The sequence below is a fragment of the Zalophus californianus genome, chromosome 1 (assembly GCF_009762305.2).
Source record: "Zalophus californianus isolate mZalCal1 chromosome 1, mZalCal1.pri.v2, whole genome shotgun sequence".
In the NCBI taxonomy this organism is placed as follows: domain Eukaryota; kingdom Metazoa; phylum Chordata; class Mammalia; order Carnivora; family Otariidae; genus Zalophus; species Zalophus californianus.
This window is the reverse complement of record NC_045595.1, coordinates 138,721,030-138,737,677: the sequence shown is the minus strand read 5'-3', so window position 1 is coordinate 138,737,677 and position 16,648 is coordinate 138,721,030. Positions and strand designations below refer to the sequence as shown.

The following is a 16,648-nucleotide window of genomic DNA, read 5'->3' as shown; positions in this document are numbered from 1 at the left end:
ACACCCCCACACTAGGTGGGCCCCCCCACCCCGGTTTCCCTGGGATGCATAGCACCTGTGCGTCTCACACACTGTGGGACAAACGCCATTTGTCTTCAATAAATCGGAGGCTGACAGAGATTAGGTTTATGACAGGGAAGTGGGTATTAAAGCTGACCTGCCCTTGAGTCACTGTGCACGCAAGAGTGATGACTGGCCTCCAGGTCCTGGCTCTGGCACTTTCAGACGGACTCACCTCATCTGAACATTGGAAAAAAGGCACATCCTGCCTCACGGGCGTGTGCAAATAATGCACAGGACAAGAGTTGTGTAAACTGTACAGCAGCTAGCAGATAGGAGCTTCTAGAAAAGAGCCTAAAGAAAAGATTCCACTGCATCTTTAAGAGGATTTCCAGTGGGAAAGGAATATTTCTCTCTTATAAAGACTTGCTTATAACAATATTTTTCAAGGAACTCAGCTCAGATGGTCCAGGAAACACATTATGGTCTACTGTAGCATGCAAATTCACTGCTCAGCACATTATGGGAACATAAATATAATCATGATCCCCCGCACTTTGCAGGTTCTCATGCTGCCTCCTTCCTTTCTTCATTCTTTTCTTCCTTGTCTTTCCTCCCCTTTTCTTTCCCCTTCTATTCTTTCCCCACTTCTTTTATATTGTAGAGAAATTAAAGCAGCTCATCTCGAATATAGGAGAGATTTATTTCTTTCACTTAAAAGCAACCACCACCACTTTTTCTTTAATGGGTCCAATGTCAAATTCCTCTGAACTTCTCAATTGTAACAAAAGATAATTGTTTTAAGGTATGAAGGTACATCTTCCACCAGTGGCTAAAACAACTGGAAATAAATGAAAGCCAGGGGAAAACCGAAATAGTCCTCATTTGGCAATTATGCAGCCCTCGGAAATTTCCAAGCCCTCTGCAATCATTAATTGATGAGTGAAGATGATGTTCCACTTTACTGAGGCTGGAAGCGTGACATAAAGGGGTCTAGAGGCCTTTTCCCAAGCTGAAAGAGAAATGTCAAGGGAGGAACTGGGATTAGAATTAGGAGCTCCTTTCTCAAGCCAGCAGTCACAGGACTAAGCCGAGCAGAGTCAGTATCGGGACACTCAGGGCCTCTGTGCACAGGTGCAGTTGAATACAGCCGTGTTCTGCTGGAAGACTAACTGTGGAAAGCCCACCCCTTCAGCCATCAGTGCCCCCACAACACACACAGGAAATACCTAAAGCTTCATCGGCCTCTTTCCCCTTTCCCCAAACACAGACAGATGGCTAAATATCAACCTCTAACCACTCTCCTTTATAATGGCAGCAAAAATACACGGTTTAATTTTCATGTTTAAAAGGCACAGTATGATGTTAAAATGCATGACATGGTTATAAATAAGTATTTCCAAAAAATTTTTCAATGACATGAAGTCCACTGATACCCAGACTCTGTAATAATGTAGTAAATCATCCTGAATCATGACCTTACGCCTCTAAGAAGGAAAATGAAGTTTTGTGCTTTCTGGTGAGTGGTTAGTCAAAGTTGATTCCAGCACCCCGACTGGATGGCTGAGGACAGATCAAATGTTAGTCATGTGGCTGGACCTGACATCTTAGGTCCATCTCTTGCAATGGGTGCTGATTTTTTCCACCTACAATACTGGGTTGGTTCAAAATGTTGAAGAGGGACTATCTGTGGTGGCCCATGACGTGATGGATAAACAGGAAACTCGAAGACTGGCTCAGTCCTTCCCACCAGATGATTCCCTCCACCTAGACATACTTTTGCCCTGGCTTATGTCTGTTTCTCTAGGTGGGGTGTTGGCATCCTTAAACATAACTCAGGGCCCATCTCTTTCCCGCAGGAACATCAGTCAAGCTGCTCTAGACAGGGCAAAACTGCATGCCTATATGAGCTTAAGTGTGGATGGCAATTTTCCCAACCTAAACTTTTAATCTTCCATAGGAGAATTTGTTTCAGTTATACCAAAGTGAGGTAAAGTTGAATAACCCCCTTTTTTCCTGACCTGGTTGTTTTCAGGTCCTCCTGGAAAAACCCTTCCTTGAAAACTGTAATGTTAATGAAGGGCAAGCCTATCCAGCTTGGCTATTCTGGATAAACTTTATTTAAAAACAAAACAAAACACAAAACCCTTAAAAATTTTCTTTGCATGGAGAGATTTTGAAAAGAAAGGCCTTCCAAGAGTAATGTCTCAAAAACACACAACATTTTAACTGGGAATCTTCATGTTGGAGAATGACCATCGCTGGTTCACTTTCATGTAATGAGCATTCATAAGGTTAACAGGTGCCTTCAGCTACTCACACGCCCCACTGGGAAGGGTTCTTTTCCTCTAAAGAACCTAAGCTTCTTTTGGAACACAATTAATAGAACAGATGCTTTCACGTGAGAATTGTGATTTAGCAAACACCTTAGCTGGAGAGCAAGGGCCTGACAAATTTTTGTTATAATGTTGAAAATGTGAATAGGTGTGTCTGGAAATTGACAATCTTAAATGGGTAAAGAATTATACACACACACACACACACACACACACACACACACACACACACACACACACACTTCCATAATCCATCTCAACAATTACCATTTAACTTTCAGCTAATGAAGGGCTCTCCAGGTTCTGATGTCTCACAGCTCTAACTAAAAGGGAGGGCTCAGTTCCAACCCATTAACTGGAAACTAGCTTCGTTTCTCCATCACATCCCTTCCAAGTAATTCTCCTTGGTTCCTCTTGTCAGGGTGGGAGGAAACATCATCACGATGGTTCTAGTACTTACGGAAAATCCAAGTTGTAGGTGAGTAGGTATGTGTAGTATTATATCTTAACCATTCACAGGAAGTAACTGAACGTGTTGACTTAAAAGACATGCATACTTGCCATTAAATCAAACCACTGTCATAAAGAACTTTTAAAAATTTCCTAATATAGTTAAAGCCTGGAGAGGAAGATTCTTCCTGGAGGATCCGTGGTGGGAATAAACAAGAGGCAACAAACGAGTGCCATGATACTGCAGCCCCTTCCCAAAGGAAACTAGAAGAGGCATCTGCATTATCTTGAATCCCCTTGACCTCACCCACCTCCTAGGCCCTGGGCCACTTGTTCTGCCCCAGCAGTCCTGGGCTCATTCTGCCCAAGGCAGAACCCAAAGCACCTCCTTGGCTTGGGTTCTGACTGACTACATGAGACCACCTTGACAGCACTGCATCTCCTGTGCCCTATACACCTCTTCCCTACAATCCTGGGAACATCCTGTCCCCACTAACGTACGAGATACTGCAGATCTATTCAGAGCCCAGGTAAATGTAACGTCTAAGTGGGAGGACATTTTTGAACCACAGAGAGAAGCTGGGAGATAAACTATTTTCCCTTCCTCTCCCTGAACAGACTGTCCTGATGTGTTCATATAGAGTCTTTTGGAAGATGATCCTCAAGACTGAACCAACTGGTTGTACTTGATCCTAAATGGTAGCCATACTGATAACATACCCTGCATAGATCTTCCCCCTTTCCTGCTTCACTCATACTTCCCTGGGACTCTACTTCCTAATGACATAAAAGGAGCACATACACTTTTGCCTTAGGCTCTGCTTTCTGGGGAAAGCAGGCCAAGAAACAATCTCCTTCAGTGCCATCACCATGTGAGTGAGCTCCCTACCTTTTGTTGCAGTGGTGGTGCGCACGGTGCTGAAACAGGATCTGTGATATAGGTCTTCTTGGGACCAGCAACTGGATACATCCCAGCCGGGTTCTGGTTTCCTGTTCCAGAAGGAGTATAACCTTGTTCCCGCTTCCAGGTATTTGGGTGACCTTGTTGACCATAAGCCGGATCAGAGTCATTTTTGCCCCCATAGCCAGGCCCTGTGGGGCAATAGGCTTCATAGTAACGTCCTTGGTTGGGGGTGTACCCATACCCAGACTCAGGCTGAAGTCCTGGCGGTGGAATATATGCATAATCCATGCCCCCCCGTGTTGAAGGAGGTGGGCACTGCCCAGAGATAGAACCTGGTGGAGCGTTATAGCCCTGGGGTCCCGGGCCTGGGCCATAAAATTGTCCCGATGAAGGAGAAGCCATGTAAAGAGAGCTGGGCTGGGCTGACTTGACTTGCACATTGAAGGTAGGCCTGGAAGGGGTGGACGCTGTCGTATAGGAGGCAGGGACCGGTGGAGGCTGGGGTTTTAGTGTTCCGATTGGTGCCACGGGGATGGGTCCAGCCTGGGGTGCAGGCTGTGGTTTCAATGTAGACTTTTTGGTTGCTGTTAGAGGGGGTTGGTTGGGTATAACCATTCTTTTGTGTCCTGTGACAGGGGTGGAGGCTGGAGGAGAGGCTGTCGAACTAGCAGAGCCCTGAAGTGGGAAAGAGAAAAAAATAAAAAGGGCAAAGATTACCATCAATGAAAAATAATAACACAGAAATGAACACATACTAGGCACTATTATTATCTCATCTTAACTCTGTAAAATACAAATAAGGCATGGTTCCTGCCTTCTGAGAATTCACATATGAACACAAAAACATGTGTATTTTTGAGTACCAGCAATGAACAATCTGAAGAAAAAAAAAATCAAAAGAAATGATTCTGTTTACAATTACATCAAAATGAAAAAAAAAAAAACTTTAGAATAAAGCTAATCAAAAAGGTTAAAAGACTTACACCAAAAAGTAAAAATGCTGCAGAAATAAACTGAAGACATAAATAAATATAAAGACATCCGGTGTTCATGGATTGGAAGACTTAATATCCTAGAGATGTTAATATTACCCAGAGTATTCCACAGACTTAATGCAATCCCTATCAAAGTTCCAATGGAAATTTTATAAAAATAGAAAAAAAATCAGTCTAAAATTCATGGAATCTCAAGAGACTCCAAATAGCCAAAACATTCTCAAAAAGGAAGAACAAAATGTAGATCTCTCACGGTCTAATTTCAAAACTTATTACAAAGCCACCATAATCCAAACAGTATGATAGTGGCATCAAGATAGACACACAGACCAACAGATTAGGACAGAGAGTCCAGAAATAAACTCTTGCATGCACAATTAATTTCTGACGAGGGTGCCAATGTCATTTGTTTGGGAAAGGATAATCTTTTCAACAAGTAGTTCAGAAAACTGGAGACGTACATGGAAAAGAATGAAGTTGGACCCTTACTTTACACTATTTTTAGCTCTAAATGTAAAAGCTAAAACTATATACACACACACACACACACACACACACACACACACACATATATATATAAACTCTTAGAAGAAAACACAGGGGGGGAAAAAACAAAACTTCATGACACTGGCTTTGGCATTTTTTTTTTTTTTAATTTAACACTGAAAGCACTAGCAATAACAACAAAAATAAACAGAACAATGTGATCTCAATCAAATTACCCAAAGACTTAGTCACCATTCAGGCTAAAAGGAGGTACCAGAGAAAGAGAACAGAGGACTGGGCCAAGGGAACAGAAAAAAGTAAAAGCAAAGAGGGGTGTTGAGAGAAACAAAGACCCTCAGCACAATCAAAAAGATGCTAAATTTTAGACCAAAAATTCCTGTCAAAGAGTGATTTACCAAAGAGAACTCAAATGCAGACTCCTCCTCCTTTCCTATCTGCCCAATTTCTACTGCATTCATTCATTCAATTCAGAGACACTTACTGAATACCCTAAGAATGTGTAAGGACACAGAGATGAAAAGATCTCACTGCCAAACTATGAGAGGTCTTGGTTAGGATGGGGATAAGGAAAGGCTCGGGGAAGGCTTAGAGATTTAAACTTCCGTCCTTAGGCATTAGTCTATTAGGGATCCGAAAATATGCCAATGACAGAATGTTTTCAGTTTACTCTGAGTTACTATGATTAGATTCGTTGCTGTAACAAATGAATGAGCACACCCTGATTTTGTTTTTTATTAATTCCCAAGCAAATTAATGTATGCATAGAAAGAGAGAATGCAAGGTGTTCTATTACTTTAGTGTCATTCATCCACACCAAGACACTATAGATATGTAGCTTGCTGGAAAGATGCTGCTAAACTGATTCTTCATGCCCACTCCCCTTCTTCATTACTCAAAGAATTGCAATTCTATTCAAGGTAACAATGGGCCCAACTTAAAATACTTCCCTTGACTAGGCTGTAGGATAGGAGTTGCCTTGGGACACAGTTCTGACCAATGAGATATACGCTAAGCATTTCTGGGAAAACTAACACTCTCCCGATTAAGCATCATCCCTACCTACTTAGCCCATTCCTCTTTCCTGCCTGATATGCAGATACGGGGTCATAGACAGGGCAGCTATCTTGCCCCCTCCATAATATACAAGTCTATTGACTCAGACATATAGCTTTCTGAAGATAGCTTTTTGGTCATCTATGTTGATCTAGAGATAAAGATTAAAACATTCCCAGGGGTATTTGGTTAACATATAGTGATTCTCAACTGGAGAAGAAATCACCTACTGATCAGGGAAGTGTGGGAATGAGTGGGGATAACCTGATTGTCATGGTGACTAGGGGCTGCTATTATCATTGCATGGGCAGGCAGCAAAACATCATTGTCAAACCCAAGATGGCAACGGTGCTCCTGAGGAAAAACACTGATTGACTCTTGGAGCACATTTCTTCTGTCAACCTACCTGGGAAGTGCCCAGATGTGAGCCAAGGAGGTCACCAGTCCTCTCTAGCATCTCTCCTCTACACCACTTGTCACCTCTTCGTTGAAATGACTGCTCTCCCCCTTTGTCCCCTTGAGCCTAGAGGACATGACAGCTCTGACTTGGCTAGCTCCAGATTATCGCTCTGTCCCTTCAGGTGTCTCTCTACCCAAATGGCCTGTGTACACCCCGCATTTATAAATCAGCGTGCTACCATTTGTGTTGGGATCCTGACTGTTAGAGCTCTCTTTTCCACATTTTATGTGTCTCAAATTCTACTTGTCTGCTTTCCCGGGGAATGTGTAATTCTAGATGTAGTTCTCTAAGTTACAGGAGGCTGTTGAATACAGTTATCTTTTATTTCCCCCCCCTTTTGATACTAGCCTTTCAGGGGACAAACCTGCCATTTACTTTTGTAATTTAAGCAACCTGAGTAATATTGTCTTGGCAGAGTAGCTTTTCCCTTCTGCGTGAAGAGGGCTCCAATAGTACCCAAAAGAAAGAGATTCAGTTTCCTTTTAAGCAATGTATTAAAATATGTATCCTGAAGAAATTCCTAAATAAATAAGCAGTTAAGATCCTGACATTCTGTAGTAGAAAGCACGGTAGAGTCAGTTTGAACCTAAAAAAAAGGTCAGTTTTTTTTTTCCTAGTCAACTATGTCAGTCTTAAAAAATGTCAGCATAGATGGAAATGAATATAAGAAGAAATAAAGCTTTTCTTTTCTTTGATGACTCAAGATCAGCAGAAACCCAGAGTTCCTATTTTGAACACTTTACAAACCCAACTATAAATGGAGACAGTGACTGAGCAACTGGGCTAATGACAGGCATACTCTCGGCTGCAGCTGTAACGAAGTCTGCCCCCAGAGCAGATCCTTCAGAAGTCACAGATTTGAAAATGAAAGCCAATTACATTGATAAAGTACAGCAAAAAAGACTTAATGTCAACCTCACTCCTTAGAAGCAACTTTTTCCAACACAATTCTCTTTCTCTTTTTCTTTCTTGGTGAATACAGACACAGACCCCCCCCCAACCCCCACCCCCACACACAATTTACACATCCCTAAAGTCTTTGAAGGAAAGCGTCAGGGCACAAATTCAATAGCCATTGCTTTCTTCTAGGAAATATCTCGCCAGTAGAGCTCTCTTTGGGGGAGGAGAAGGTTTCTCACAACTTTATTATAAATTCTGCTGTGTATGTGCCGGCATGTTTCTGAGTATTTCCTATATCATAACTATGTTAGTGAAAATAGCACATTTAGCTATATTTTTTCCCCTTGCGATTTTACATTCTTTACCTCATTGGAGGTGGAAGGGGTAAAGAACAGGAATCATTTTAAAGCATATTTATTTATGTTCTTTATAGTTAAAGAAAGCTATGGCAACATTTTCCTGGCCCACATATTCAATTAAATACATAGTGAATCTTTTCTACTCACTGAATTAGTTGGCACTTCCGAGTATTTATTTTTGGCATATCATTTCTTTTTTGTTTTTGCAGAAATTCTTAAAGTTTTATCATGATTTAACATTTTTATTTTGAAAATCAAGCACATTTTAAAATTATGAATATATATATATATATATCCCCTGAGACTTGAATCTCTGGAACAGTCCTTTTATGTGGTTATTTTCCCATTAATTATTCTCTAAGGATCTTGGACATGTAAAGCTCTGTGAGGCTGCTGGGAGAAGGGCAATATCCTTGGATGAGCAGTACGTGTCTCCCTATCCCTGGGGAGTTTCTAGTCAGTTGGAGGGGCTAATACGTAACAGAAGCTGTGGAATGGATGTTCCCGTTACCAGGAAGAATCGTCTTGGCCATAAGACAACAACAAATAAGGGGTCGCTAAGAGCATCCCTCGTGCTCACCCCATGGGCCAGTTCCTTGGCTTTCTTTACGGCCAAGTCAGGATAACATCTGACAGTTCCTCAGTCTCTCTCTTGCCCCTGCCTATCCACTCCCTAGACATACCCGTACACACACACACACACACACACACACACACACACACACACACACACACACACACACACACACACACACACACACTCCCCTACCCTACTCTACTACTATGTCTTCTATGGAAGCCCCACGTATTCCTTACAACTTTGCACTTGACTCCAGTCTTGTTTCTTTCCGCTACTATTCGTCCCCATCCCCACTTCTCTGAGCTATTTAATGCCATCAGTTAACTCCATTTCTTTCTCACTTCCCTTCCCCAATAACGCCACAGTCACCTACCGTGACCATCTGAGCCTGATCCCAATTTGCAAATAACTCTGCCTTGTGTTGAACTCTTTTTATGACATTGCGCTGTTTTTTTTTTTAATATACTTTAGAAAGACTTTCCAGTCTAGCCCCTGCCTCCCTGTCCAGCCACCTCCTTTTTTCCAAAATCACTCACATCACACACCCCAGCAATTTTAGGCGTATGCAGAGACTGGAATAGATCACACAGTTACGTCTGTACTCATATCTGTCAGCCAGGACCTCCTTCTACAGTCTCTGATCTGTTCCATCCAACTCTCTACCACGTTGCTCCCCTGCTGCTCAAACACAGCCATCTGGGCAGTTGCTTACTTATTCTGCAAGTCTCAGATCAAATGGTGCGTCTTCTGTAATGTCATTCTGGACTCTGCTGTAAAGATTTTGAGGTTTTTTCTATGGTCCTTCGGTTATATTCCACATGAACTTGGTACATACCCTCATTAAAACGGTTACCTTATGGTGTTTTAATAATTGACTTGCATGTTTTACAAATTGGAAAGAAGTCAAGCTGTAAGCTCTCGAAAGTCAAATTATCATGATCTCAGAGACTTGTCTTTTATAATAGATAATCCAGGAATAGGCAGCCAAGAACTAATATGTCTGTTCAACAGTGACAGCAGGGATTCAGGCTCTTTCTAGGTTTCTGCTAGAAGTACTTTACTAATCTTGCTTTCAAATTGCTACCAACGACAGTAGTCAACATATTGCCCAATGGCCCCAGAATCATGATCGTCTTTATCTGACACAGGACCTCCTGTCTTCAATTAACTCTTTACAGGACCATATACACAATTTAAAATACCTTCTATGTTATGAAGATTCTCCTGAGTTCCTGTCTCCAGAATTTAGAGTACTCTGAATACCAGACCCAGATATTCAGCTGTTTGTTTCATGGGTCTGTCTGGACGTCTCATATGCTCTTCAGGCTCAATGCATTAAAAGCTGTTTCATCATCTTCCTTGACTCTGCCCTTCATGCTTTCCGTCTGGTTTTCTCATCCACACAGGTGTTGCTCAAATGAGAACACTAGGAGTCATTCTTGAGCCTCTCCTCAAATCCCATTCAAGTACTAAACCCTGTCGATTCTATTTCCTAAATAGGGAGTTCCGTAACTCTCAAATATTTCCACATTTCCTCCTTTCCTCTGCTGTGACTCTCTTCCAAGATACCACCACCCGTCACCGGGAATTCTCCAACAGCATCCAAACTGGTCTCCCAGAGTGTACTCTTGCTCCCCCTTCAATGAATCCTTCATTCTGTAGACAGTGTGTTCTCTCAAACGCAGATTTAATCACACTCTTTTCCTGCTTAAGAGTTTTCAATGGCTTAGGGGAATGGTTTGGACTCTCGCTCCTCTCCCTCTTCTTGAGAGCTACATATTGTATCAATCACTCTCTGACACAGACCTTCTTTCATAGCCAATGTGCCAGGCTCTCTCCCATCTCAGGGATTATATCCATTTGGTTCCCCACTTCTCTCTGAATTCTAATGAGCGAATCCCTAAGAACCCCTTAAGTCTCAACCTGGGTGTCTGGCCGCTCAGCGACCTTTGCTGAGTCCTCTGGCAGAGTGAGAACTGCTGACTCCTCTCCTTCTACACAGGTCACACGTGTACCTGTCTGTTTTCATGGGCTTAGAGACCGTCCCTCTCATTCACTGCTGCTTCTCCAGTGGCTTTTTCACATCACAGCCACTAGTAGGCATTTGACAAATTTTTGAATACATGAATTTGAATAAATGAATGACTAATAGACTCCAAAAAAATTCATTTCTCTTGTCAGATTATAAACAAACATGCAAAATATGAGCTAGCTCATTTCTCTTATTACTTGACAATCAAGAAACTCTGTCATGCATTTAATGCATGCTTAATTACAGTAATCTCATTAGTCTCTCTTTTCCTCTAAATAGTTCAATGACTTTACTTTTTTAATTTATTACTACTACTATCTTTCAAAGATGCATTGAGGATGCTTATTTTCATCTTGATGGTTATATTGTGTATGCAAATTCCACTTGATCCTGGCTCAAATCTCTTACAGACTCAGTCAGGGGCCAAATTTTAAATAAACTTATCATGAAAGAAAGGAGACTAATGCATTTTAAAATAATCGTTAACAACATGTACTGCGACAAAATGCATTTGAACTACCAAGGAATTACAATACCCTGATCTCTAGAAATTTAATTAATCAAAGTTATTTATTCAATTAAAAAAACTGAAATTCTGCTATGTGTTAGTTACTGAGCTTAGCTGCTAAAGCCACAAAAAAGACAAAGGCAGAGTCACTGCACTCAGTGAATTCTTAATTACATTTTTTGGACAAAACTTGGTGTGATAAGTAAAAGCGTTTTTACTAAGAAAGAAAACTTTCTAAGGTAACAGAAGGTGAATATATACGAAAGCTAAAGTCCTACATGAAAGCAACTATAAAAAACTCAGAGCCCCTTCAGATATTTTGATTCCAGCTATTACAGTGAGGTGGAAAAATGCCTAAGACAGTCAATGAAAATGTAAATGCTAAATGACAAACACAGAATGTGAAACCAGTCATATGTGCAATACAGTTGGAGCTACATGAAATGTTATTTCCATACGGACAAGGAACAGATAAAACTCTGGAAAGGGGGATGGTTGATTTGTTGGAACAGATTCTGGGAATTTCAACTTCGGTTTTATTTTCATGACGCTTATTTCCAGATATGTGAACAATCCAGTGATTCTAAGAATAAATTCTGAATATTTAACGATGAGTTTTAATGGCCAATAAAAGCCTGATCTCATCACTAAGGATCCACACCAGGTAGGTACTTAATAAGTAATGGCTGGATAAAGAAATAGCTAGACTTGGTTTCTGAGTCTGTATGTTTAGAAAAAAATGCAAACACAATTTACCTAAGTCAGTTAGACTACATGCATTCCTCATATTTGTTACTTGTTTTTTGCTCAATAAAAAATCACTTCCTTGTTTTCTTCAAGCCCTTAACTGAGAACTAACTTAATTTTGATTTCTTGAGTCCCCTTACTAATTATCTTCTAAAATTCAGGATTCACTGATTGATTTTTAAGTAAGCTCCATGGCCAACATGGGGCTTGAAGTCAGAACCCTGAGATCAAGAGTCGTCTACCAATTAAGCCAGCCAGGATTCAGAGCCCCAGAATTCAGGATTAGTACACACAGCAAATCGATTTCTCATTCATTTGAGCCACTCACATTATCCACTTGGGAGATGACCCCATGAGCTAGAAAACAACCTAACAGACCAAGAGTACAATGCATGAACATACTACTATACATTTCCACAAGTATTTCTCAAATCTGGCTGCACGAAAGGATCACTGGGGGGCTTTTTTTTTTTTTTAAAGATTTTATTTATTTATTTGACAGAGAGAGACACTGTGAGAGAGGGAACACAAGCAGGGGGAGTGGGAGAAGGAAAAGCAGGCTCCCCGCAGAGCAGGGAGCCTGATGTGGGACTCGATCCCAGCACCCTGGGATCATGACCTGAGCCGAAGGCAGTTGCTTAACTGACTGAGCCACCCAGGCGCCCACTGGGGGGCTTTTTTGATACAAATTATCTTTCATTAGGTCTTTCTAGATACAAATAATCTTAGACCCACCCACTTGGAGAGTGAAATCTGGAAATTAAAAAGGAAAGGGGCAAATGATTCTTTGTTGAACCCAGAATTCACAACTACCTCCTTAGGTAGTGTTGTTAAAGCAGAATAAAGAGGCGTTGCTGGAGTTGGGAGGTAGGAATAATAGGAAGGGCTTACCCTGATTATCTCCAAAGGACAATGTTTATATGAGTTAGACTTAGGGACCAATGCAGTGTTTGGTTCTATAAACACCTTATGGGCCATCTGTCTCTGGGTTAATTTGATGATATGTGTATCAGAAGTCCTGATAAAGTCCATACTTTTTGCTTCTAGGAATTTAACCTAAGGAAATAACCACAAGATTGCATAACTGCTTGGTTTCTAGAAACGTTCATGCAATAGAATATATAAAAAAAAAACTGAGGGTTGCTGGATTGGTGGGGGTGGGGGTGGGAGGGATGGGCTGGCTGGGTGATAGACATTGGGGAGGGTATGTGCTATGGTGAGCGCTGTGAATTGTGTAAGACTGATGAATCACAGATCTGTACCTCTGAAACAAATAATCACATTATATGTTAAAAAAAGAAGAAGATAGTTGGAAGGGAAAAATGAAGGGGGGAAATCGGAGGGGGAGACGAACCACGAGAGACTATGGACTTCGAGAAACAAACTGAGGGTTCTAGAAGGGAGGGGGGTGGGGGGATGGGTTAGCCTGGTGATGGGTATTAAGAGGGCACATATTGAATGGAGCACTGGGTGTTATACGCAAACAATGAATCATGGAACACTACATCAAAAGCTAATGATGTAATGTATGGTGATTAACGTAACATAATAAAATAAAAAAAGAAAGATTATAATCTGATAAGCAATTTAAATAATGAATACATGAGAGTTGTTAAAATAAATGATGTTGCATTCATATAATGGAATACTATTCAGCAATTAAAAACTATATTGTTAAATGTTTCAAAACGTATCAACAATCCACCAATCCCACTTCTGGTTATATACCCCAAATGAATTGAAGGCAGGACCCTGCACACTCATGTTCACAGCAGAATTATTCGCAATGGCTAACATGTGGCAGCAACCCAAGTATTCACTGATCAGTGAATACATAAACAAACTGTGTGTGTGTGTGTGTGTGTGTGTATACACACACACACACACACAATGCATGAACATACTACTATACATTTCGACAAGTATTTCTCAAATCTGGCTGTTCGAAAGGATCACTGGGGAGCTTTTTGATACAAATTATCTTTCATTAGGTCTTTCTAGATACAAATAATCTTAGACCCACCTGTGTGTGTGTTCCTTAGCCTAAAACAAGAAAGAAATTCTGACACATGAATGAACCTTAAAACACTGTGCTAGGATGCACTAAGGCATTTTACAAAAGGATGCCTACTGTATGATTCCAATTACATGTGGTGCTTAGAGTAGGCAAATTCACCAAGACAGAGAGAACAATGTAGTCACCAGGGAGGGAGGAGGAGGGAGGAATGGGGAGTAATTATTTAATGAGTATGGAGTTTCAGTTTGGGAAGATAAAAAAAAAAAGTTCTGGAGATGGATGGTGGTGATGGTGACACAACGATATTAATGCACTTAATATATTCTTAAAAATGGATAAGATGGTGGATTTTTGTCATTTTAACAGAGTGAAAGGGGAAAGAAAAGAACAAAAAATAGAAAGAACAATTAAAAAATGAGTAACTTTATATATATTAAAATCAGGCTAGTAAACATTTTATATTTGTTAATCTATATTTGCATCTATCTACAGCTCTCATACATGTATGGCTAGAAAGATTTATTCTCAAAATGGTAACAGTAGGTATTTTAAGGGAGGTGATTTTTAGTATTCTGTCTATATACTTTTCCTATATCCCAAAGTTTCTAACAGACCCATAATTTACTTTTTTTAATCAGAGCATGCCTGTGTGTACATATTATTTCAAATAATACATATGACAAAATATATTTTAAATATAAATTATTTTAAAAATTAACACATACCAAAAAACAGCATAGTCTCCCAACTTGTATGTGTATGTGTGTACATAGAGAAAAAAGGAACATAGTAAGACACTGAAAATAGTTTAAAAATATTTTTTAAAAAAATGAAAAACTGCATCTGCAGATGCAATTAACAGAAATTTGGGTTTTCATCTTCATATTTTTTTCTGTATCTTCCACATGAAAGAAAAAAGTTACCCATAAATGGGAGCTGAAAACCGGTGAATGGTTAAAATGATCTCAAAGATTCCTTTGAAATTAAAATCACAGGATTTTAATTGGTGTTGCTGAGTTCAAAACATTACTGTCAATACAGAGACACTACTAACACACTCATTTTCAGCTGTTGCACACCTAAGCCACACACACACACACACACACACACACACACACACTCCCCCAGGAGTTCCTGTCAGAGCGATGCAGACATCAATCTCTTACTTCTGTGCGCTGTTATCAACACCTGTTCACAGCGCGGCGTTTCGCACACATGAACCACAGCTAGTGAGGGGCTCCTCCGAATAGCTCCAGAGGTAGAAGCAGCAGTACCAGGATGGTCTGGTAGGGCGCTCGGGAGCAGTTTTTGTCTCAGAAGCGTTTCCATTTAATTACTTTGCACAACATTCTTGAATGGGTGTAAGAGACTCTGAAGACAAGTGGCTCCCCGGACGACTGAAGACACCAATGCCAGTGTGTCCAGCTTGTTTTCCCGGAAATAAAATCAAGATGCTACCTTGGAAGCCCTCATTTCTTAATCCCTAACGATCAGACAAGGAAGCAATGATCCGGGTGAGGCCCCGCGCTTACATATTCAGAAAACTATCACGTCATCATGTTAAAACCAAGAAGGCCAGTATTTCAAGGAGAGATCCCCCCCCAAAAAAAAACAGCTGTGAAATAAGATGGCATGCCATCACTTTTGAACTTGAGAGGTCTTCAAGGAGGCCATTTAGACAAATCCCCATCCAGGACAATACACTGAGTCCCTAGCACGCATGGGGCCGGCCCTGGACAAAATGCCATTGCACACAGCGTTCATTCAATCTGAGTGCGTTCAATAATCTAGGAACGTTGCGAGAGAAGAGCCTATTTCCATAGCAAATGACCTCATACCTGGAATCCTCCCTTGTGGGGCCTCTGCGCTCTTGCCCAATCAGGCCAGGGGTTTGGTGAAAAGTACCGAGCGTGGAACTAATTAGCGAAGAAACAATAAAACACAGTCTTGGTGAGACTATGATAGTAGTACAGGTATAGTTTTACATGGCTGGTGGCACTGGAAGTTGGGATAATTCTTTTGGTGGGTAAACTGGCGGTAAAAGGCCATTAAAATGCCCATAACTTAACGCTAACTGTATATTTACAAACTATGGGAGAGTGGTTTAAGAAATCATGGCACGCTGATCTGATGGAATGTTCGCAGCTGGTAGGCAAGGGAACATATATTCAAAATAAGCCTATAGAGAAAAGTAAAATAAGACTGCATATGTACACGGACAGAAATTTTGTACATCACTAATATGTTAAAGTTAGTGGGTATCTATAAAGATGCAGAGTCATGTGATTAGATGTTTTAATACAGCCATAGCATGTTTTCTCCCCTTGGTATTGCAAAGGTTGTTGGTTCTATCTCCTAATTACCAACCTTTCCGGTTCTCACTGCCAACTTATTGATACCAAGTTCAGTCCACCATCACTGGTGCCCTAATTCACTGCAATATATATACCGAATACATGTAAATATATGCTTATATATGACTTAAAAAAAAACCTTAACTCTTATTGTCCTCTAATATATCCTTTATGCTGCAAACAGAATATTTCTAAAACCCAAATCAGATCATCACCTTCCTTTATTAAAATCTCCTGAAGGCTGTCACTACTCTTATTAGGAAGTCCAAATTCCTTCCTGATAGAGCCAGGGCTCAGCTTGCTAGTCTCCTCCCCACCCCCCAACCCCCCACCCCCACCCTCCACTGGATGTTCCAGCCATACGGTGATTACTTGACTTGAACACATTCCAACCCCGGCTCCCACTTCTCAACTCCTCATGAGTATTCATCCTGCAGGTTTGAAAT

The 16,648-nt window shown here is 40.8% G+C and overlaps 1 protein-coding gene across 17 annotated transcripts in view; it reads right to left on the bottom strand.

The window, feature by feature from the left end:
• The window catches only part of LOC113918675 (LIM domain containing preferred translocation partner in lipoma), a 667,221-nt gene that overhangs the window by 253,086 nt on the left and 397,487 nt on the right, over positions 1-16,648 (bottom strand). For all 17 annotated transcript variants that reach the window (XM_027587354.2, XM_027587341.2, XM_027587344.2 and 14 more), the window contains one exon: positions 3,676-4,365. In XM_027587354.2, coding sequence (XP_027443155.1) covers positions 3,676-4,365 — 690 coding nt within the window. The remainder of the gene's footprint in view (positions 1-3,675; positions 4,366-16,648) is intronic.